This window comes from Populus trichocarpa, chromosome 8, assembly GCF_000002775.5.
Source record: "Populus trichocarpa isolate Nisqually-1 chromosome 8, P.trichocarpa_v4.1, whole genome shotgun sequence".
NCBI classification, from domain to species: domain Eukaryota; kingdom Viridiplantae; phylum Streptophyta; class Magnoliopsida; order Malpighiales; family Salicaceae; genus Populus; species Populus trichocarpa.
Window position 1 is genome coordinate 44,090 of NC_037292.2, and position 24,010 is coordinate 68,099.

Sequence of the window (24,010 nt, forward strand, 5' to 3'; positions counted from 1 at the left end):
CATTCGTCTTCTCCATCATACAGTTCTCACAAAGGTATATGTTTCCCCCGTGTCAATTTTGTTTCTTATCATTGTTACTCGCCGTAGCATTAATCTTTCACCGTTATCATCCATCGAGATCCATTACAGGCTATTGTATTTTATTGGGTTCTACCCTTATTTCTTGGTGGACAAAGAGGCAAAAAATTATGTCTCTCTCTTCAACAAAAGCTGAATATAGAACCATAACAGATATATACTATGAATTTTCTTGGTTACGCTCATTGTTATTGGACTTGTGAATATTGCATCTGAAGCCATTGTTGTTTTGTGATAACACAACAACTTTGCACATAGCTTTCAATACTGTTTTTCATAAAAGAACTAGACACATAGAAATGGACTGTCATTTTATTTGTGACAAGATACAAGATGACTCAGTTAAAACACAATACGTTTCTTCAGTAGATCAAGTCACATATGTTTTTACAAAGCCATTGGGAAAGGAAGCATTCTCGACCATGATGTGCAAGTTCAACGTTCTTGACATCCACTCTCCAACTTGAGAGGAAGTGTTAAGAAATATATGGTCATTCAAAGGGAATATATTTTATTTAATATAATTTTCCTGTAATGGCTTTTAGTTTCTTTTTACATTTAAACTACTTAGAATAGAATAGCGTAATTATAGCAACTTTCTTGTATAAAATAGATGTTTCCTATTGCAATAATAACATGCAAATAAATTTTAATTTTGTTTTCTTTACATCTTTCCCTTCAGAGAATGACATAATGATTAAAAAGAAGAACAAGAGAATGAGTTTAGATGCTCCTAGTATTATACTCATTTTGTTTATTAATAAAATTGAAAGTATCAAACTTTTTCTATTTATTAATTTTAGAATGAAAATTTAATTTTAGTGAAATTTTGAAAATAAAGGGTTGTTTTATTTTATTTTTATAATATAAATGAGAATCATGATTGTTAAACTCAATCAGATATCTTGATTTAAGAAATATAAAAATTGATTAAGGTTGGGTTTTTAATTGAATTGAATCGAAAATTGACTCAAATAATTCAATTAAAATCAAAGTGTAATAATTAAAAAATCAAATAAAACACTATGCTTTTAATAAAAATAATTAATTTAATAATTTATGAATTGACAAAGTAACCAAGTTTTTTGAGGTTAATTTCTATGTGGAGTGCCCATATATTAGTTGCAGTGAAGAAATTGAATAAAAATAATAATTAAACATTTACTCCATTGTTGTTGTTATTATTATTATTATTATTATTATTAAAAATATTGGGTAAGGAGGAGAGGAGATAGTCGGAGAGAAATACATAGCCATAAGGATCGAGGACAAAAAATAAATAAAACAATATCTGACTGACTGAATGTGGTAGAAACCAGAAACTACATTAGTCGTTTGGACCCATAAGAAAGAAAAAAAAAGTGCGAGAGCGCGATGAGTACGAGCTTGGCGTTATCGTCGGCTGCCACCGCTGCAGTCAGTTCGGCGTTCCTTGCCACAGATACCAACAAATTCAAATTCAATGCCTTAATTTCACCAAATCCAAGGCTTAATTGCCGCTACTCAATTATTACTCCTACAGCTACTAGTATAGCAACAAGTAGTAGTAGCAGACGAAGAAGAAAAACTGCTGTTTCGTGCTCGGTGGCTTTGGGATCCAACAATTCAGATGATGATGATGAAGAAGAAGAAGAAGAAGAAGCGAAGAAGAAGATTGGAGCAAGGGTTAGGGTGAAGGCCCCGGTGAAGGTTTACCACGTGCCTCGCGTGGCGGAGGAAGTGGATCTGTGTGGATTGGAAGGTGAGGTGAAGCAGTACGTGAGCCAGTGGAAGGGGAGGCGAGTTTCCGCTAATCTTCCTTACAAGACTCAGTTTGTCCACTCAGGAGGAGTCAAATTCTTTGCTCATCTCAGAGAGGACGAATTGCAATTTATTGATTGATCGACTCACTCACTTATCCTATCATCTCTCTCTCTCTCTTTGTTTGCTCTTCCTTTTAATTTCATAACAATAATAACAATCATATATGTGTGTATGTTGTTGTTGTTATAACATGAATGATGTGTATATACAAATATTCTTCTTCTATCCAATTCAAATGCAGTTTTGCTTATTCACTTGCTATTTCGATGAGACATTTCTTCACTGCTACATTACATTTGATCTATGCTTCCTCATTATATGCCATCTTATATGAACATCCATAAGCATTAAACAACATAAACAATCACACTGTTCTGATTCTTTTAGTGCATTTAATTAAATTTGATGTTTTGCCTTTTCTAGTATACATGACAGTATTAAATGAAAAGCCGGTTCCTATTGTACAGCTCTGATCAGATTAAAGATCAATGGTATGGCTATGATTGAATGGAAGATTAACTGAATATTTGTACTAGTCTTTGTGTACCTCTTCCCTGCCGTTCCTGCCAGCTTCATGGATTGCATTTTACTTTGAATTGAAAAGCTTTGGCTAGGACATAGTTTTCTCAATGAAATGAGCTGTTGACTCATCTTCTTAGCATTCTTATGGAGGCTGTTCATATTTTCTAGATTTGTCTTCAAAGCTGCATAGCTCTGTCGCCAGTGTGTTATTAGTGATATTACTTCAACTCTTGGTTGGTTGAAAATTTCTAGTTACCTCGTATAATATTAATCTCATTAGTTATTATGCCAGGCAATTTGTCTCCCTTCAAAAATTACTTGTGATACTTCTAGCTTATCGTTTTAGTTCTTCTATTCAGTTGCTTGGTTGGTTATGACATTGCATCATTATCGATTGCTGATCATGCTGCTTTCTTTGAAGCCTGTACTGTTCAATTGCCAGTTTGTTCAAGTCCAAAATAGCTTTTTACCCAAAACAGAAAAAGCTGGTCAGTTTTGGGGGGGGGACCGAAAGGAAGCGGAAAAAATGAGGTAACCTAGTGGGCGAATAGCAGCAAGAATCGTGCACTCTTAAGCCAAGTTTCTCTATTTCCACTTATGATAGGTATTCAAAAAAGAATGAAATTGATACATGCCAACGTTACAATCTGTCTCCTACATACTGGGTGGGTAAATCCTTTTCCACCAATTACCACATTGATGAGTGCCAAGACTCCGCAGCAAGCACTCGATGAAGATACACCCCTGTTAGCTTTCAAGTCTTTTTCAGTAAACTAGATAGAATCAGTGGTTAATGCCTCCATTTATCATGAATGTACACGGAGGTCTGGGGCCAAGCAGGCAGAAAACTCAGAATGCAGATCCATGGCAAGCAGTTTTAACTCCTACAAGTGCACAAGCTCTGCTCCTCCCACAAAGAACTTATAATTCAAACCATGTATGGCTAAAACAATCAGCAGTCGCCACTCGGAAGAATTTGGAGTTTGGTCATGATACTTCTTGAAGAGCTAGATTTAGCTCGTGCGCAAACTTTGCAACCGATCCCCCTTTCCTATTGAACAAAACAGATTAAAGAAAAGAATCCAGACACAATACATTGGAATATAAATGCCACAGCTCTCAACGCCACTAAGAGAATTAAAGTTACCTTGTAAGGGTAAGCAGGCAGCGTTTGACTTTTTCAAGCTCTACAAAGCAGATATTGCAACGTTCCAGCCTATGAACCAAATAAGATGTGTACCCGTCTTAAAGCAATTTTTGTAGTATGCATAGGAAATCAATCGCAAACATCACAAAAAGGTGCACACCTTTGCTCTGCTTCGATATCCACACCAACAGATGTTGACGCTGATAGTGTTGAATATATCATTGAACCAAACATTCTGACCAGCTTCAGCAGCATGTCCAGGGAAATGCTCAAATGCCTAAATACAACAGGCAATTTAGCTATGGATCCTCAGACCACAGAATTATGAAAGCAACTAAAGAGAAACATAATCAAGTAATTGTAAGAAAAAAGTTTAAAGGGCAGAGGGGTGCATTGTGTATCGGGATGGTGCTTTGGTCTTGAGCTGAGCTGCGATTAGCTCATGCTGACCATAAAGCTCCTGGGAAATCCTTGTTATCACCAACAAGTTGTGCCACATCACTAATGCATGTTGACCAGCAGAGGTCAGTTTGTAATGCAGATGACGTGTATGCTGTAAAGTAGAAAATAACATATGGAAAACCACCCAAGTAAAAATGGACTCCACACATAACTAATTCATTCCATATGCTCCAAGCTAAGGAAATGCAGTTCAAAGGCATTTCTATCATCACTTCAAGCACTACGCTGTGAAGGACCTTGACACCAAGTACACTGCTATTGAAGTGGTTGCCTTTCATCCCCCTAATAGTCAAAGCATGTAATTTGAATTGTTTAAATATTATGAGTATAGGTGGAATATGATTTCTTTCAAATGTTTACCCACCTGCCTTTAAAAGGGAAACAAAAGAGGCATCATCCGCAATGACAATGACTTAAAAAGCAAAGGAGTTGCTTGTTTTGACAACATCCAGTGTCTTTGACCAAATATTCAGTTGGTTGAATGGCCAAATGTTACCCGTCTTTTACCATCATTCAGCCAGAACGGAGGCAGTGCCTCCACCAAAGAGAGCCAATGGCAAATAGTTAGTTGATTCATTAATCTATAATTATCTGTCGTGTCAGATAAGAAGAGCAATTATCTGCCGTCTCTCTCTTAACAACTTTATAGGAATAGTTGCTGAAACATAAACAATAAATAGGGAATACACAGTAGCATCCTTCACTACTGGCACTCCCTTTTGTAGAGATAAAGGAAGAAAGAGATGTGGAGTGACATCAACACTTGGTGGAATGCTTATAATAAAAAACACATAAACCAATAGCAGTAAGCTGGTTAAATGAAAAGTATTACAAAGTACAAAATATCTCAAACTTCTTACCTATCCATGTCACTTTCAAGCATGTTAGTAAGAAGTGGCAGGAGACATGTGCATATATCCAAAGTGACAATGTCAATTTTATCAGCCACGATACTGATAACATCAGAAAGGACCTGAAAGTAAGCATATGAAGAAGAAACAAAAGTTTAGGAATGAAAGTTAAAATAAATTGTAGTATCCAGTATACTTGTCAAATACTGTGAGAAAATAGGTCCTTACAGCATGGTCAGCCATCTTCTCCATTGCACCAATGGCCCCCTTAACATCATTTCTCTCCCAATATCTGTAGACAACCTACAGGAAATCATTGACAAGTTTCACCAACCTTTCAATGGCATATAACTGGATGCAGAAATATTAAAGCACTTCCAATGGCCTAAACTAACTGGATTCACCAACCTTTAAGCAAATATATACAAACACAAAATTTGAACAATAGTAGGTTCATGTAAAAGATAATGATAGATTATGTTGAGCAATAGAGATAAAAAAAAAAAAAAAAAAAAGGAGTTTCTCAATAGTAAGTTATCTGAGGGGCAAACAGATATCAGCATATTGATGGCTAATAGAAAAGGCCTGCTCCTCCTTGAGAGATGGCAAATCAATTCATGTAAGGCCAAAGCAAATAACTCTTCCCCTCAGCACTTAATCGAGACATGAACTTCATAGAGAGCTAGATTAGCTGCTGGGAGTAGAAAAACTTGCTGAATTCAAATGTTAAGCAAATGTAAGGACTAAAATAAACTTTATAATGAATGTTGTGCACAGTTTGGCAATAAGTCCTCCCATCAATTGAGAGCCATTTGTAGGAGAAGAAACTAAAATCCGAGAGCAAAACTGTAATGGATTTATATGAATGATAATAAGGACTCTTGTTAACCCAGTCACGGAACTATAGAATTTGCTCTGGTAAATGCTGTGTGTTTCTTGCTGAAAGCAGGTGTGTACCATTGCATGTGTTCATTTCCAACATATCAGTAAGGAAGTAATAACTAGATTATGACAGCTAACTTACAGTTGGAAGGCATTAAGCAGGAAGTACAGATAGAAGGTAATAACCAGCTATTAGGGAGGGGGTTCTGATTGAATATGAGCATTATGAAGAATTATAAATTTATGGACATACTAAAAGGCAGCTTATCAGTTAGGGACAGCAAAAAATTACAGTTGCAGTTTGAGGTACTTATATGCATAAACATACAAAAGAATCACTTCTGGAAAATTGCAAGATAGTTTCCATAATTATTCATCTATGGGCTGTGAGTTGAGAAGAATTTAGACTGTTTGTTTATTGGTAATGAATTTATCTCCATCTCTTACATGGAACAATGTGGGAAAAATGCAAGGAAAAAAAAAACTGGTGCAGTCTGTTATCAACTCTCCCCTGCCCTTGCAGGAGCAAAAGAACGTGTTATGTCTACAACTGTCACACATGCACACACCCGCTTATCCTGCTAAGTCACCTGTAACTTGGCAGAACGAGACTGCATAGAGCTGACAAATTGGTCATGCTGTTCCATTAAGTCTGCAATAACATCCTCGTCAAAAGCAGAAACCGTTTCCTTTTCAATGGATGGGGTGCGTCCTCTCTGTTTAAACTTCAACATAATAAGAATTGAAACGGTGTACAAATCAGCATATTAATGTCAATGAAATGTAAAGATTTAAACAAGCACATTAAAAAATATTGAAAAACATGAGCTGGAATAGAAATTTTCATCTCAACAAAAAATCATTGAAGATATGCATACAACTTGCAAGCTGTTAAGGGAGAGAAGGTGAGAAATTTTTCTTCCATTACAAATTTCATGCCATCTCCAGTCATTTGATTTTGAGTCTAAGAAGTGCCTATAATTACCAATGAGAAACCCACAACTTCATAGACCAGCTGCATTACACTTCTATGAAAGCACAATTTGCTTCTCTGACTAAATAGCCCTTTCAAATAGTTTTCTTGGAAGGACCTGGACCTAGAAACATATCTAGAATGTTGAAACCAAGATCAAGTTTCGGTAATATCTCCAACAATTGCAACACTGATCCACTAAATACTCTGGAGAATGTCATGTAAGATCCCTCTTGACCAAAGCAAAAATGAGAAACAAAATATCCCTCTTCAAAGAAAGCTATGAAACCTATCTTAAGCTAGTGATAGTCCTGTTCCTCAGAAAATTACAATCTAATCTTGCTGTTATCTAAACCACAACCTAAGAACACAGTTTGATTTCTCATTGCAGTACTGATGAATAATAAAATATTTTATGTATCATAAAAAGCTCATATATATATATATATATATATATATCATCCATAACAGAGCAAGGAGAGTCAAGTGCAATTTCCGTTTAATAATTGTTTCATTCATACAAGCAAGACAAAATGATAGATCATTATTGTACAGAAGACATAAGACCCTAAAAGCGAACATATATGGTTAACATGTCCTCTTTTTGTTTTTTTGCACATGATACATTGTGTAAAGCTTTGAAAACATGTCATACAGTCCTGAATCCCAAATAATATTGCAGGTCTTCACTCTTCAGATGATCAGAAAGTTAAGAAAGAGAACAGAGCACACACAAAAGTTGAAATCTATTCCTACCATATTAAGAGGGAGCACATTCACCACAGATCCTGTCCCAGTGGAAGTGCCGGAAGTAGGTCCCTCATAGCTAGAAGATCTTCCCCTTTTCTCCCAGTTTATCATAAGTGAACGCATTCTTCCTATATATTTAACATGAAATTGATCAGGCATTTTGAATTCTTGAAAAACCTCGAGTAGAAATCAGGAACAGATGTACCTCCTTTCTGACTCTCGATGGTGGGTGCATCTCTGTTTATTTTATGTCCACGAGTCTCACCTGGAAAAAACATTACTATTTTCAGCATAGGAGCCTTGCATTCCATCTCATCTGACAAAAGAGTGAAAATATGCCAATCCGAAGCCACAAGTGTACTAAACAAATCAAAGTCCAACTCAAAACGTCAATGAAACATAGAGAAAAGCTGAGAACCATGCTCCATTCAATGGGTAGACAGCCCTATGACTTATTCTACCAACAATGCACAAACATCCACTTTTCATTCTTCATTATCATCATCATCCCTGCCCTTTTCACAAAACGCCTTCCACCAGCCAAAAACAGGGGACACTTTACTAGATTTTTTTTATGCTGTTCCAAGCTATATAAGCCATGTTTATTCTTAAATCTGATACTCAATATTTACATAATCATGAGCAAGGGTAATGTATTGAAGTGATTATCAGCCTTTTTAAGGAAGGTGATGAGTTTTAAATAGCTTAGGCTGCCATATAAAGGTTGCAAGAGCTGATTAGATCAGCTGAACCAACCTTAGTGCCTTTTTCATAAAACTAAGAGATTCCCTACACTGTCATTCCAAGCATCTCAGTAAAAAGTCAGATACATTTTGTTACTCTTTCACTTGTAATTTCACATAAAATAAAAATAACTAAGCTAGTTACTTAAAGACATATAAGAAAGATGGAGGAAAAGGTATAAGCATAGTTAATCTTTGAAAATAAGCTAAGCAACATTGAAAAACCTCTGTGGAGTACCAACAAAGCATAAATTTACTTACAACACACCAATTGCACCTAGAAATTCCTTGAACAAGTTTCTCAGTTATAGCAACCTAGATACTATCAAAAGGAAGCCTCACCTATCCCACTCTCAACTGCACTGTATCAAAACATTATCTGCAAACCTTACAATTGCAGTTGTTTATAAATCATTGTCTGTGGTTAAGCAAGTCACTTTGCTAGCAATAGATAATTTGTGTCACTGCCATCCTACAGCAAGCAAATCAGAAGGTTTAAGTGCGCACTGTAATGCTCTTACCATCAATTTCATCATGGAAGCTGATCCCAGTCCATTAGAATCCAACTATTCTCCACACAAGTACACCTTGAATACATAGATTTCTAAGCAAAGAGGAAGGTTTCGAAAGCATTCCCAAAGAATGCAGAAATCCTAGACTCTCAATGAAACAGCCTACCAACTTGGGAAACACATATAGCAGGTTAAAAACTCAGTAAAGGACGGCCATCAGCAGCTTTAGGAGCACAACTCGGAGCTAGATATCAGAGAGATCTGCTCATGGAATCTCCCTCAAACCCATTAACTTCTAAAAAAGCAAAAACACTACTTTTATCTTTTGAAACCTATAATTTCTAAAGAAGCAATAAATCATCCCCTTTAATCCTCTACTTAAAATGTCATCATCTCTAGGAGAGGCTGGTTGACAATGTTGGACTGAACGACTTAAAATGTATGGTGTGCATTTATGATGATCGAATATGTGAAGGAATTTTTTTTTTTTTTATATTGAAATATAATGATCTTATGTAAGATTTTAGTAGAAAAATCTTGACTTCTGATCTATTGGATTTTTAAAAGCTACTTGTACACAGATAATAAGATAAAGGATTCAATGGCAACTATGAAGCAGCCATGAAATGTCAGCATCATACACTTACACATGCATACTGACAATCAATGGCAAAGAGTTTTTCTTGAATGGGTAACACTTACAGTTTTCTTCCTGGTAACTAGTGGGTGGCTCTGTTGTCGAATCTGACTCATAGTTTCCAGATCCCATAGATCTATCATCCCCAATATTTCGTTCAGCAGTTGATATTCCATGAATAGAGGCTTTAACTGCAGGAGTAATATTCCTATCCACGACACTTATCGGTTCTGTAGCCTTGCAACCTGTTGTCTCAGACTGGGTAGAGGTAGTTGGCTGGTCCATGTCCTCTCTACTATTTGAAAATTTCCGGAAATCAGTTGTCTTTGACTGCAAAGAAAATGGCATTGTCCTAGCAGCAATACCAATTTCTTTTCTGGAGTCAGCTACTTGCTCTGATCTGGAGTTAGTTCTGGGGACAATTACAGGTATGACATCTGCCTTGTTCAAGACTGGAACATTAGCAGCTGAAAGGATCTTTGTAGAACTCCTCTTTGGGGCTGCGCCGCTAGAAACTGTTAGAGGTCCGGTCATAGTTGTCTTCAACCCAGTGTTTAAGTTCACTCTTTGAGGAGTACCAGGTACACTTCCTGCAGCTTCAATTAGTATGTTGAAGCAATGAGGAACATATGTCACAATGTGGCTGAAGAATTGAGTTTAAACCAATTTTTATAAAAGAAAAAAGGAAGGAGAAAAATAAAATAGAACGCCAAAACCAACAGTGAACCAAGAATTGAAGATTCAGAGGTCATTTACATGGCAAAATCTTTGATTCTTTAGAAGCCTCATTCCCAGAAACTGAATTTTGAGAAACTGCCAACCTTCCAAGAGATTTTGTTTCCTTTACTAAAACATCAGAATTTTGTGAAACAGATAACCTTCCCATGCTAGTCTTTGAGTTGTTCTCAAGCAGGACTGATTGGTTCCCAATTGCACCAGATTTAGATTCTGAATGATTGTTGAATCGGTTGGCATTTCCAATTGCATACGGTTCAATACGCTGAGCAAGGGACACAAGAGACACATCAGGTTTAGGTTCAAATTTAAAATATCAGCACCAGAAAGTAAATGACATCTATACACCAACAGAAATTAATAAACAGTGTGTATTACCGATATATCTACAACCCACACTCCTACACAACTCTGATTGTATGAGCATCCAAGAAGCTTTCCTTCATGAACATTGAGATCTGACAACCTAGACCATCCCACATCCACGGCGTCATGGCATCTTATTGGTTCCCATGAGAAAACCTAAGAAGTTGGATCAAAAGTTAGTAAAAAACAGTAGACCTGGAGCACTAACTATTGAGAGAGAGAGAGAGCTTTACTTTCAAACTTTCATGCAATCCACACAGTAGAGTCCTCCCATCAGGATTAAAGGTCAAACAACGCACTCCAGTTGTCTGAAGGCAGAGAGGTTCCAGAAAAACTCTTTGGTAAGGAAAGAAAAAAAAACTAGAAAAGATTTACAATTCCAAGTTGAAGGTGTCCCTTGAGGAATAAAATTACCTCTGTCCCAGCAGAACCTATTAGCTCAAAGGTTTCAAGGTCCCAAAATTTTACAGTCCTGTCAGCAGAACCTATACAAGGGCAACAAATTAGATGTGAATTTTCCAGGAAAATGCAACTTTCTATTCACAGATACAGATTCCTAGTACCAACAAACACGATCACCCACCTATAATTTTCTATAAAAATAGGTGCACTTACCTAAGCATACACCTAATTCTTTCATTCATTGGAATAACAAAATTTCAGTTTCAGTTGGACACGGGATCAACATATACTGCAGGTGGCAATCCTTAAGTGGAAGACATAGAACAAGTTAAACTTAATGATTTTCTTGCCATTTTGTTTAAACATTCTTTATGGGATATGGAATAAAAGATAAAATCATCAATTCGAGACTAAAATATTATTTGACTTATTAAAAGCAAAAGTGTCAAAATGCATGCTATCGTGAAAAGAATTACAATGTAAGATAAATAACAAGTCAACACCAATGAAAAAACACACAATGAAGAATAAAGCATGTCCTGAACTGTAGTTTAAAAATAAAATGAAACCACAGTAGACAAGTAGCTTTCCACAGTACCATAAACTGACCTGTTGCAAGAAGAAACTCATGGGGATGAAAATCTATGCACTGAATCTGGCCCTCATGGTACTTGAAATCGTGCAATAGCTTTCCAGCAGTCAAATCCCACAGCTGTCAAAATACATGCACATTAAAGAGTTCGTTAAATAAAGAATCAAGAATCAAACAAAAGAAACCTGTATGTGCAGTCATCTTAAGTAAAAAAGAACTCACAAGTTGTAGACACACTAAAAATTATCCTAATGCATTCACCAGTTGTGTTGACTTGAGAAAGAATAGTCTGAACTTACTGTCAGTCCCTTGGCACTAGACAGCGTGCTAGGGCAATATATTTGCAACTAACTCTGCTTTCTTAAATTCAAGTCACAAGGATGGAGACATAAAGAAAAGAACTGAGCAACAGAAAATGCATGCCAGAATGCGTGTGATTTAAGGTCCCTTAATATGAGGTCCTTATCATGCATATCAGCAGACACAGGACCTTTGAGATATTATTTCTTACAAACAAGCGACGGTATTTGCTGGCATGACGTGTATTGAGTGTAGACATGATGCACACCAAGAGAAAGAAAGCAGTTATAACCTTTACTGTATTGTCCTCTCCACCAGATACAACCCAACGACCATCTGGGGTAAATCTGATTGCACTCACTCCTCGAGTGTGGCCCTTGTAAGTGTGAATACAGCCCTTCTTTCTGATATCCCATATCTTAAGATTTGTGTCCAGGGAACCAGATGCAAAGAACTCTCCAAAAGGGTGAAAGTCTACAGATATGCAATTGGATCTGTGGCCAGTGAGTGTGCGAACAACTACACACAGAAAAGATAATGAGTAAGAAACGATAGAAATATGCAAAATTCCAGTGTTTATACAGGTGAAAGAATATATCACAAGCATACTTTTTGCCTCCTCTAAATCCCAAAGCTTGATTGTGCCACTCGCAGCTCCTGCAGCTACAAGGACTTCTGAAGAATCAAAGCTTACCGAATCAATCCCACTTGTATGTCCGGACAAACTCTGCATGAAATATTGGGTTAGACAGAATGAGAATCATCAGACACGAGAGAGCAGAAAGAAAATGGTAAAAAGAAATGATGAACGGAATTGAGAACTGACCAGTATAGCATTGGGCTTACCAATAGCCCAAAGATTGACTTTGTGATCTTCTCCTCCGGTCACAAGAACCCTGGATGATTTCCTGCCAATCTTAAGGCAATTGACACTCGAAGAATGTGCCACAAATTCCTCTTTTCACAAAATTTCAAAGAATTGTGGTCAAGGCCAACAACAACGATTACAACTATTACCAATTAAGTAACATTTCATTCAACGGGATGCCTTTATTTAAAAAAAGAGGACAGATCTGAAATGAATAGTACAAGAAGCAGATGAACCAAGAAAAAGTGTGGCATGAGCATTGTAATGAGCAAATGAAACCCTAAAAAGAAAAGAAAAACAAAATTATGGAGGATACGCAGCTTGTAGGCGCGTTTAGTAGTCATGGCATTAAGAGTTAAGAAGAGAAAGATGGAAACCCTAATAACCGAGCAAATGCAGCAATACTTCTTTCTCTTTACACATTCAACAGCAGAATGTTTAGTTTCATCATCGTCTACAAGCTAACAGAAAGAGATAACAAAAAAAAAATAGGCATAGATCTCGTTTAGACAATTACAAATTACAAGAAAAAAAAGCAGGGGTCAGTCATAAGTGCGTTAGCTAAAAATTTAAAACAGTCGGCGGATCAAGGAGATGGAAACACATACAGTGCGTGTTGGAGTAGTTGAAAGCCACCGCAGCGCCTCGCCTTTTTTTTTGGGTCTTTGTCTTTGTCTTTGCTTCTTTCTTCGAACTCAAAATTAAAATGAGTCACACTTGTACTAAATTTATCTACTGACTAATGGCGGAGGATGTTACATCATAAGACAGACAGACTAGTAGCAGTATACTAACAGTGGTAATGCAATGAAATTAAGAAAGAGATTAAATAATTAAGGACTGGAGTTTGTTTATGGGAGAATATGGTAATGCTGATGGTGCAGATTCAGTAGTTTCCCAAACGGAATTTAAGAAACACAACACACGGACAGAGAAGGGATGTAACAGATGGAGGGGAGGATGCCTAAGCCTAGAGTAACAACCAGGGGCAAGGAAGGGGGAAAGGAGAAGGGGCGCTTTCACAAGAGAGATGTATACCTCTCCTCTCTCTCTCTCTCGCTCTCTCTCTCTCTCTCAACATTAATATTAATAATAATAATAATAATAATTGCTCTAATATTTTAAACAGTGGTGAATCAGTACTATCTAAGCGTAATAAGAGTAATAGTTTAAATTAATCGCAAAAGGGTGGGAATTGGGAAATAGGTGATACGACGAAATATCAAAGAAAAAATAATTAATGGCATATGAATTACGTGAAGGGGGGGGTAGAAAATAGGTATGTGAAAATTACCCCTCCATCGTCTTTAAGGATTTGGGACCCACAAAACTAATAAGAATTAAGAAATACAAAAACCCACCTGGCATTGGCAAGTGTACAAGGCCTGATTGAGTTCAACCGAAGGCGGGCCAGGGTCCATCGTAAACTTTACTGTTCAGCTCAGGCCTCCCTCTTTACCTGAATCAAAATCAAAAAAATTAAAAGGCACTTCACATCATGCCCCACCACCACTTAGAAAGTGTTTGGTATTGCGGTAACAGTTATGGTTATCGTTTGAAAAAAATTGTTTTATAAAAAGTATTTTTAGTTGAGGTTAGTTTGAAAAAATAGGTGTTTGGTTAAAACTGTGGTTGAAATTGAGGTTGAAAAAAAAATAATTTAATATGTTTGGTTACGAATGTTTTTGAAATTGAGGTTATAAAATAATTTTAAATATATATTAATATTAATAATTTTTAATTTAAATATTATGTATTTAACTACTGCTATTACATTATGAAATGAATAATACTTAATATAAAATATTTTTTATTATTCTATTAAACTATCTACAATTTCATCACGTATGAAATACATCCGACAACATCACGTATGAAAGACTACAGTTGCATTGGTTTCATAAGTACACAACAACATCAGGTAAAATATTATCATAAATAAAATTGGGATTGCGATCAAATTCTATAAATATTACATCATCAAGTGATTTCCTTCTAATTTATATAGTGTTATTGAATAATGTGAAACACTAGTTTTTCGAATAAAACACAATTAAAAATAAAATATTTTTTTTACTGGATCGGACCTGATTCAATGTATTTTTATAGCTTTGAACCGGGTCCGATCTCCACTGTTCACGTGAACAGTGGAGAGTGAATTAAAATTCATTCTCCACTATTCACTTAAGTGAACAATGGAGAGTTTACTCTCCACATGATAAGAACGCAGGAGAAAAATGCGGGAAAAGCAGATAAAACTTGCTTCTCATAAACTGAGTTTCGACCTCAGTTTTTAGGTGGAACCCATATGAAAAAAAGTGTGGTTTATAATAACCAAACACTGATTTTTAATATTTGCTTTCAACCGTTGCCGCTGCCGCATTACCAAACGGGATCTTAATCTTCTCGTTAATCTCCCTCGTACCTTTCTCGTTTTAAAAAATAAATTAAATGCCCCTGTACATAAACGTTATTTCTGGTAGACCTTTCTATGACACACACACACAAAGAGGCTTTTCTTCTAGTTATTCCCTGTGACCATACTTTTCTTTCTTTCTTTCTTTCGAACAACCAAGACCCATACTCATGTTTACCATGGATCTAGCCTAGCCATATGTCAACCAGGCCCATCATGCGATGGCGGCGTGGGAACTTCCGCTGGATCCTCAAGTACTTTATAGATTCCAGGCCGCCTCACATCCCGTGACGCGTTCTAGAGTGGAATGGATGGGTTGGGTAAGAGCAGGGTCCGTCCGAGGCGGATTAGACCTTCTATTTACAACCTCCTTATTCTTTAAACTCTCATCTAATCCCACAATGCATCTCTTATTATATCATTTATCTTATTGGCACAATCTACATATACTTCATAAAGCTAAATAATGGCACATGAATACTTGTTGTATACTTGCTTTATAGCCTATAAGCAAGGGATGGATGGGCCATGTAAGACTAAAATATGAACGAGATCCATCCCATCCCACTTCTCAAGTCGATCAAAGGTTCCCTGTTGAAGTTGTAGTGGAGATTGGAGATTGGAGAGGTCTTCTACAAGCAATGAAATGGTAACGACACCGACAAGCTGAAAATCAATATCAAGCAAAAAACTTATGCTCACAATTCTATACCTTCAATCGACAACTTGAATCTGGATTCCACTGTCATGCTTCATATCTTCTTGTGCCATGCTTAAGATGAATTTCCATTTAAAAAAAAGGGAGAAGAAGAAAACAACATGTGTGAGGGGAATTGGAAAGACTTGAACAAGGTTTGCTTTGGATCTTGAAGTACTTGGATCCCCGAAAACTGCATGCTGAATACCTGAATATCTGTCACTAGGGGGGGGAAGTCAATCAGGAGTTTTAATGGGTAAGTCAATCAGGAGTTTGAATGACTGAACAATGAAAATTCAAGGAAACTTGACATTATGCTCAGTCTCACTCTGAATTCAATACAGTCAGACTATCGAGCAGCACATCAAAGACACTCTAGTTATCAACGAATCCTACTGTGGTCTGTGGGTTGGCACTTGGCACCATGCTGAAAGCAATATTGCAAGTCGAGACCATTTGGATTGCAGGCCAGGCAGGCCCAAATTAATCATTGAGCGTGAGGCACGCTTTCCATTCACTGGAAGAAGGACGACGTGTCTTTCAGTTCTAGATCGACGACATGTCTTGTCTTCTTCCTGGCTCTTGCCGCTGCTGTTTTTTTTACCCCCATCCTCTTGACCACACACACAACACATTAGAGAAGCAGAGGAGGGAAGAGAATGGGAAGTGCAGCCGCGCAAATTCCGACGAGCTTTGGACATGAGCTCAGAGCCTGTCTTCGTTGCCGCCTTGTCAAAACTTATGATCAGGTTTTCTTCTTTGTTTCCGCACTTCTTTCCCTCCTCCCCCTCTTCTTCTTTTTCTCTGTTGTTGCACTTAAGGTTTTTGGGCCTATTATTTGTCGGTAAAAAAATAATAATAATTGTGCAGTTCAGAGAGTCGGGATGCGAGAATTGTTCCTTTTTTAAGATGGACGAGGATCATGAGCGTGTAGTTGATTGCACAACTCCTAACTTTACTGGGTAGGCTAGACACCCTCTTTTCTTCTCCTTTTCTATTAATCTCAACAACACTTCCCTTTTCTAATAATTATTTTTCTTCTGTTTTGTAATTCCTACCCCCTTTTCCTTCCCTGTCTTACTTTTTCTGACGTTGTTGTAGGATTATTTCTGTCATGGATCCGAGTAGAAGCTGGGCTGCTCGCTGGTTGAGAATCGGTACGTGGAACTATAATTTCTGACCGTTCTGCTCTTTTCTCTCTTTTTTTTCTTTTCAGATGCTTAAAACCGTTAATCATCCAATCTTCTGTTCTTTTTTCCGCGAAAGAATACATGGATTCATAAGAGTTCCTCCCGTGTTTTGTTTTTTTTCCCCTTACTTCTTTGTGGTGTTAGCTCATGTGATTTTTTGGAGCTGTTTCCAACCTTCCAAACATATAATTTTGAATAATTACAGGATTGAGGCTAAGAAGTATCCTTCCAATTTGCCCAGCACATGAATTCTTGAACGTGAGAAAGTTTAGGATATTTGAGGGTGATTTTCTCTTTAGCCACTATCTGTTCCAATAACTCCAATCGTTAATTATCACAAGAAATGTTTTCTTTAGGCACAAGTGGTCTTGATGGTCTGTATACTCGTTTAATCGAGAATCATGTGCCCTGCTTTGGTACTTGGTGAATTTCATACTCCATTAGAAACCAAAACAAAAAGATTCCATGGTTGTAAGTATTTTTCCTTCCTATCTACTTGATTTAGATACTTGAGCACTAAATTGGACATTGAGTGGCAAGAGCCACAATGCCTGATCTGTACCTGGCATTCACATGTTGATTCCAACACATATTGAGGGTGGAGGGAAGCTTTTTTATATAATGAAAGTCATTTTTGTTGGTGTGGATTAAGAGTTGTTAGGATGGTTATAGCTCCTAATCAACACAGCATGTGTAAATGTGCAACACAAATAAGCTACTAGCTGAAGCATCTTTATTTGTGTAGCAGGTTCCACATACTAATACAAGTGGAGGATTCGGGAATCTTGATATTCTGTACATTGTTCTGTTAAGACTACCATAATTCCATTCATTTCTTTTGCTTAGAATATTTCCCCAAATTAATCTTCTATAAAACTGTCATTACCATGGACGATTTTGGGGGTTCCATCTCTAGGCTTAGATCGACTGGATGTCTAGATGTAGCAAGCATGGCTACACACACAATTCCTGTTCCTTCCAAGCCATCATTTGATACCCAAAATGGTTATCGATACTTTAGCACCTCAATATATTGCTCCTCTAATTCTTTAGGCTGTTTTTTTTTTTTTTTTTTTGCCCATTTCAATTTTTTATCTGAATATGTTATTGGAAAAGCAGTTCTTTTTGCTTAATTCTTCTTTTAAATCTGTTCCAGGAAGATTTGTACCTGGTTGTTACACACTTGCTGTTTCAGAGGCACTTCCAGAGGACTTACAGGTATAATTCATCATACCAAGTGCTATATAGATGCATTGTTTAAGCTTCACTTATATATACATCAATTTTGCATCTTTTGCAACGATAACCCTTTCCAGTTAAGATAAAGTGTTAATAACTTTGTGCTTCATTTGCATGCTAATGGCACACACAATCTATCTATCCTTATTGGTTGTTTGTGGACATTATGTGTTGATACGATGTTAAATGTTAAAGTGTTTTTAGTTGGTGTGAACTACTACTACTTGCTACTCTTTGCTGTGGGAACCTGCAAAACTTCATAGAGACCATTTATGTTGAATATAAGCCAGGAAGTTGAAAATTTTATGGGTTCATTATAGCATCATCCAATCTCTTGTTTTACTGGTCATGCCATCTTGTGCATGTTAAATAGTTTGTTTTATAGCATCATCCAATCTCTTGTTCTACTGGTCATGTCATCTTTTGCATGTTAAATTGTTTGTTCTCGGACAATGAGCGGTTGAAATTTCTTTCTTTCCTCCTCATCTTCTTGGTTGCAACTTGGATCTGACAGCATATTTTGTTTCTCGTACCACCTGAAGTTAAAAGCCCATGATGCACTCATTCCCTGAACTGGGATTATTTAAAAAAAAGACTTCGCACATTATCCATTGGATTTCATGAGATGATGGTAATTGAAAAGGTAGCTGTCGTCTTCTGTTGGTGGTTAACTTTTTGAAATGGTCTTGGTTGTGATGAGATATAGATAGAAGATGGATGAATAGACTTCATGGGGATTCTGGAGATTTTAGTTTATGATTATTGTCTCTATACATGCTTTTGATTTTTTTTTCACCCTCATCATCATCAATGGTCTACAGCCGTAGAAGAGAATTTACGCCTGAACTTTTCTCTCTTTGAATTCCTTTCCTCTTTTTAAGAGCTGAATGTTACGGCTGGTCTTGCATTATTTGCGTATCAAGAATAGAATGCGACACCACTGTTCATTATCTGCTGTACTTAATGAGTTGTTACATTCTTCGATTTGTATATTCTGCTCCACCTGGACTGACCATTATACTGGCTTTTTTTCAGAATTTATGTGAAGATGAGCGTGTGCCCTACATTCCTCCCAAACGTGTATAAATGAATTGGTGAAGTTATCCTGCCTATCACTTTGTAACGTCTCAAACGATGAAAAATTTGCGTAGCTAGATCCATGAGACTCCTTGCACAAGTATCGTACGGCTTTATTATCTACTCATGCAGTGTACTAACTATATATAAAAAAGAGGTAGTGTACTGACGCCATCATTTTGCTCCTTCATTCGATGCTGCTGTGACTATGAGCGGAGATTACTTTGCTGAGAAATGGGCTCAACACTGCTATCGAGGTGAGAGTCTGGTGGGTGATGGGAAAGATGGATTTCAAGAAATTTCATTCAATAGCTAAGGAGTCGCATCTTATAGGATATGGATTCGCAGAGGATATGCTTTGTTGGGCTATGGTGAGACCCATGCATTGGAAATTCTACGCCTGATATTTCTATCCAATTAAAAAAAAAAAGGATTTAATTTCCATGAGCAAAAAACGAATGCAAGGAATCACTGAAAAGCGATCATGGGCCACGTTTCTATTATGAGCGTTTGGGAAAAGAAAAAGAAAAAGGCGAGAGGGACAGGGCGGTATTTATATGGGCCACGTTTGTTTTCTACAGAGAGAAAACCAAACGGTGGGCCGTTGCGAACCCGGTAATTGGAAAGCGATAGGACAAGGGAACATTACTATTTACTAGCTGGTACTTACTTCATAATCCAAAGGAACATGCGTGTGAGATGCCAACATGCAATGCGAATATGCTTTGTTCATCTAAATCCACCACGTGTTTTTTTAAAATAAAAATGTATTGTTTTAATATATTTCTAAATGAAAAATAGTTTAAAAATGTTTTTATTTTTATTTTAAAAGCATTTAAAAAATAATAATTTTTTTTATTTTTTTATAACATTTTAATACACTAATATTAAAAATAAAAAATAGTATCTGAATATACTTTATTATAAAATATCAACGATGCTTTATATCGTGTATGTGACCAGCGGCGGAGTGGTGAGAGGAAAGAAAAACCAGCGGCCGTAGCAGAAGCAAGCGCGGTATTTTGTTTTCAAGTGGTGTGAGTTACATCACAATTACTGTTGGCGTTTGTTTAGTTTGGGGTTTTAGAAACAGAAAACTAGATATTTTTCCATCCATCCATAGACTTAGACTGAGGTGGTGAAATAAAATAATAAACATACAGAAAGAGAGAGAGGTAGAGAGAGAGAGAGTAGAGAAGAGGCGTGCAGCAGCCAGCAGCTACCTACCCACTCCGCACGAGCACCTTTTACTTCACCATTTCTTGTCAATCTCCTTCTTTTTTTCATAATTCATACTGCTAATTCGTTGTTTTTTTTCACTGTAAGTTGTTGAACCTCAATCAATTATATTTCTTCTTCTTTTACTACTTTTGTTGTTGGATCTGTTGGTTTCCAACAACGAATGAAATGGATCTATAAACATGCATAGATGATAAATAGATGGATGTCTTTTAATGTTGACTGTTTTTTTCCATCGGTTTTTTTTATTTTTTTTGCAGAAATCAAATTAAAAAAAAAATCAAATCGTATGGCCAACATAGACATAGAAGGACTCCTAAAGGAGCACCAGGATGATGAAGAGGGGCGTGTCCCCAGGACTAAGATCGTTTGCACTCTAGGACCCTCTTCTCGATCCGTTCCCATGCTGGAGAAGCTTCTCAGGGCTGGCATGAACGTGGCTCGCTTCAATTTCTCCCATGGCACCCACGAGTACCACCAGGAGACCTTGAACAATCTCAGGATTGCCATGCAAAACACCAACATCCTCGCTGCTGTCATGCTCGATACCAAGGTCTGCTCTTTCCTCCTCCTCTTCCTAATTATAATCTCTCGTTCTCCTCCTTATTTAAACCACCATTTATTTATTGAAATGATGAGATCGATCGCCCCATCCTCTTTTCTTTCTTTTTTTGTTAGATATTGAAGCATAAAATCTTTATTAGAAATGAATCAATCAGTGCATTGTTTTCCTGATAAAACACAACTTTCCCACTCCCTAATTTTTCCTGTCTTTCTTGTTCCTTGTACTGACAGTCCCATGTTTATGTATTTACCTCTTAAACTTTTTGTCTCAGGGACCTGAAATTCGTACCGGTTTCCTAAAGGATGGAAACCCAATTCAACTGAAGGAAGGTCAGGAAATCACCATCACGACTGATTACAGCATCAAGGGTGACACAGACATGATCTCCATGAGCTACAAAAAACTGCCCGTGGACATCAAGCCTAGAAATACCATCTTGTGTGCAGATGGCACCATCACCCTCACTGTTTTATCTTGTGATCCAAAGGCTGGAACTGTCAGGTGCCGTTGTGAGAACACTGCAATGCTTGGTGAGAGAAAAAATGTTAATCTTCCTGGTGTTGTTGTGGATCTTCCCACGCTGACTGATAAGGATAAGGAAGACATCTTGGGATGGGGTGTTCCCAACAACATTGATATGATTGCCCTTTCTTTTGTACGCAAGGGCTCCGATCTTGTTAACGTGCGTAAGGTTCTTGGGCCCCATGCCAAGCACATTCAGTTAATGTCAAAGGTAGAATGCCCCCTTTTTGTATTCAGCTTGAAGACATGACAGAGCCCATACATGTGTGTTGAGGCATAATTGAGTTTATATATTCCTGAAACTGCATGTCTATATCGAGGATGTTAGTTTATATAATTGTTTTCGCAAGTTCTTTTCTTGTTTCTCTATCATGCTTGTTTTACTATGGAACAAGTAATAGATAATCTAACCCTTTTGGTTTTGTCAGGTGGAGAACCAGGAGGGAGTGGTTAACTTTGATGAGATCTTGCGTGAGACAGACTCCTTCATGGTTGCTCGTGGTGATCTTGGAATGGAGATTCCAGTTGAGAAGATTTTCCTAGCACAGAAGATGATGATATACAAGTGCAATATTGTGGGAAAGCCTGTTGTTACTGCTACTCAGATGCTTGAGTCCATGATCAAGTCTCCTCGGCCAACCCGCGCTGAGGCAACTGATGTTGCCAACGCTGTCCTTGATGGTACTGATTGTGTTATGCTCAGTGGCGAGAGCGCAGCTGGGGCCTATCCAGAGCTTGCAGTCAAGACCATGCGCCGGATTTGTATCGAAGCAGAATCTTCCCTTGACTATGCTGCCATCTTCAAGGAGATGATAAGATCAACTCCACTTCCTATGAGCCCATTGGAGAGCCTTGCATCCTCGGCTGTGCGTACCGCCAACAAAGCCAGAGCAAAGCTCATTGTGGTGTTAACACGGGGCGGGACCACAGCCAAATTGGTTGCCAAGTACAGGCCAGCTGTTCCAATCCTTTCCGTGGTTGTTCCTGTACTGACAACTGACTCATTTGACTGGACCTGCAGTGATGAGACCCCTGCAAGGCATAGTCTGATATACAGGGGCTTGATTCCCCTTTTGGCAGAAGGATCTGCCAAGGCCACAGATGCAGAATCTACCGAGGTGATTTTGGAAGCTGCTCTAAAATCAGCAACGAAGAGAGGATTGTGCAAGCCTGGTGATGCAGTTGTTGCACTTCATCGCATTGGAGCTGCCTCTGTTATAAAAATATGTTTAGTGAAATGAGGTGGACATGGTCAGAGAGGGCAGCAAGATGGAAGTTTATTGCTATCGGATAGTATCTTCTTATGCCTATAATTCCGTGTGAACAATTATTTGAGGACCGGATCATTTTCCTTTTTATCTTTCCCGAGTCATGTTATATGTACTCTTTTTTATCTTCGTTTTGATCGGGTGGTGAGCTCATAAAATAAGGCGCGGAACCTTTCCATTTGCTTATAAAAAAAAAGCGTTTAGCTTTTTATAGAGTTGTTCATGCTCAAAATTATGATTGGAGCAAGCCAGAAGAATTCAGAAATGATATTCCAATAGCTCATAAAATAAGGCATAGAGCCCTTCCAGCCTAACTTGTTATTGAGGAGTTCATGCTCAAAATTATAGTTGGCGCAAGCGATAACACTCCTTCCAGCAGAATTCAGAAATGATATCCCAAGAGCTCATAAAATAAGGCGCAGAGCCCTTCCATCTGCTTATAAAGACAAGCGCCTAGCTTATTATTGAGTTGTTCATGCCCAAAATTATAATTGGAACAAGCGATAACACTCTTCCGGAAAAATTCAAAAAAGATAACCCTAGTCTTTTGATCACCTCACCATACTAAATGACTTCACCAGGTAGAGAGATAATCGAGCAAGGCATAAAATGTATTTCGTTAATACAAAGACCATCAAATTATGCGCAAGGAGAAAAGGCAAAACGATGCTACTTAAGATCATTCGCTGAAATTATCTTCAAGTAGATGATAAGGTAAAGCATCAACTCCACTGCCTACGATCCCATTGGAGAGCCTTGCTTACACACTAACAAGGCTGACGGCAGTCAGCCCATTGACAAGCAGCTGTTCTATCGTATCTATGGTTGTTCTGTACTGCAGTGTACTACTGGGTACTGATTCATTCGATTGCTCCTGTGGTGATGAGACCATCCCGGCAAGGCATAGTCTGTCATGCAAGGGATTGATTCCCTCCTTGCAGAAGCATCAGCCAAGGCCAGGGATGCAGAATCTGCTGAGGTGGCTTTTGAAGCTGCTATAAAATCAGCAACAGTGTGTTACCTTGCAAACCTGGCATTGCGCATTGGAGATGCCTCTATTATTAGAAAGTGGACAATGAAAAGAGAGCGGATATGCAAAATGCCATGGGGGGCTTGGCTGGAGAGAGGCAGCAGTATCTTTTTGTGAACAGTATTCGAGGGTTTGATTGTTTTC

At 37.7% G+C, this 24,010-nt stretch overlaps 4 protein-coding genes across 7 annotated transcripts; 3 read left to right on the top strand and 1 right to left on the bottom strand.

Moving 5' to 3' along the window:
• Positions 1-1,339: 1,339 nt before the first annotated feature.
• Positions 1,340-2,131, top strand: LOC7497763 (ferredoxin-thioredoxin reductase, variable chain). The gene has a single exon (XM_002310876.4). The coding sequence runs from the start codon at positions 1,453-1,455 to the stop codon at positions 1,957-1,959; it is 507 nt and encodes a 168-aa protein (XP_002310912.2). The 5' UTR covers positions 1,340-1,452; the 3' UTR covers positions 1,960-2,131.
• An 835-nt stretch (positions 2,132-2,966) lies between these two features.
• LOC7497764 (katanin p80 WD40 repeat-containing subunit B1 homolog KTN80.4) lies at positions 2,967-13,694 on the bottom strand. 2 transcript variants are annotated; one of them, XM_024606869.2, is made up of 19 exons: positions 13,232-13,694; positions 12,940-13,036; positions 12,582-12,712; positions 12,365-12,482; positions 12,048-12,274; positions 11,473-11,575; positions 10,876-10,946; positions 10,695-10,769; positions 10,474-10,617; positions 10,117-10,360; positions 9,426-9,956; positions 7,674-7,733; positions 7,475-7,596; positions 6,336-6,470; positions 5,092-5,166; positions 4,873-4,985; positions 3,711-3,827; positions 3,551-3,619; positions 2,967-3,454 (listed from the first exon to the last, which is right to left on the bottom strand). In XM_024606869.2, exons 2-19 carry the CDS (start codon positions 12,965-12,967, stop codon positions 3,391-3,393), a joined length of 2,427 nt encoding a protein of 808 aa, XP_024462637.1. In that variant the 5' UTR covers positions 12,968-13,036; positions 13,232-13,694; the 3' UTR covers positions 2,967-3,390. The 2 variants fall into 2 exon arrangements, with proteins under 2 accessions (XP_024462637.1, XP_024462636.1); XM_024606868.2 differs by having other exon boundaries at positions 12,940-13,084.
• A 1,932-nt stretch (positions 13,695-15,626) lies between these two features.
• On the top strand, positions 15,627-20,563 carry LOC7454302 (transcription elongation factor SPT4 homolog 2). 2 transcript variants are annotated; one of them, XM_002310877.4, is made up of 5 exons: positions 15,627-16,485; positions 16,607-16,698; positions 16,838-16,893; positions 18,083-18,144; positions 19,201-20,563. In XM_002310877.4, exons 1-5 carry the CDS (start codon positions 16,396-16,398, stop codon positions 19,249-19,251), a joined length of 351 nt encoding a protein of 116 aa, XP_002310913.1. In that variant the 5' UTR covers positions 15,627-16,395; the 3' UTR covers positions 19,252-20,563. The 2 variants fall into 2 exon arrangements, with proteins under 2 accessions (XP_002310913.1, XP_052311146.1); XM_052455186.1 differs by having other exon boundaries at positions 16,328-16,485; positions 16,612-16,698.
• Positions 20,201-23,051, top strand: LOC7497765 (pyruvate kinase, cytosolic isozyme). Of its 2 annotated transcripts, none has more exons than XM_002310878.3 (4): positions 20,201-20,563; positions 20,742-21,034; positions 21,318-21,779; positions 21,997-23,051. In XM_002310878.3, exons 2-4 carry the CDS (start codon positions 20,771-20,773, stop codon positions 22,807-22,809), a joined length of 1,539 nt encoding a protein of 512 aa, XP_002310914.1. In that variant the 5' UTR covers positions 20,201-20,563; positions 20,742-20,770; the 3' UTR covers positions 22,810-23,051. The 2 variants fall into 2 exon arrangements, with proteins under 2 accessions (XP_002310914.1, XP_024462638.1); XM_024606870.2 differs by having other exon boundaries at positions 20,380-20,476.
• The last annotated feature ends 959 nt before the right edge of the window (positions 23,052-24,010 follow it).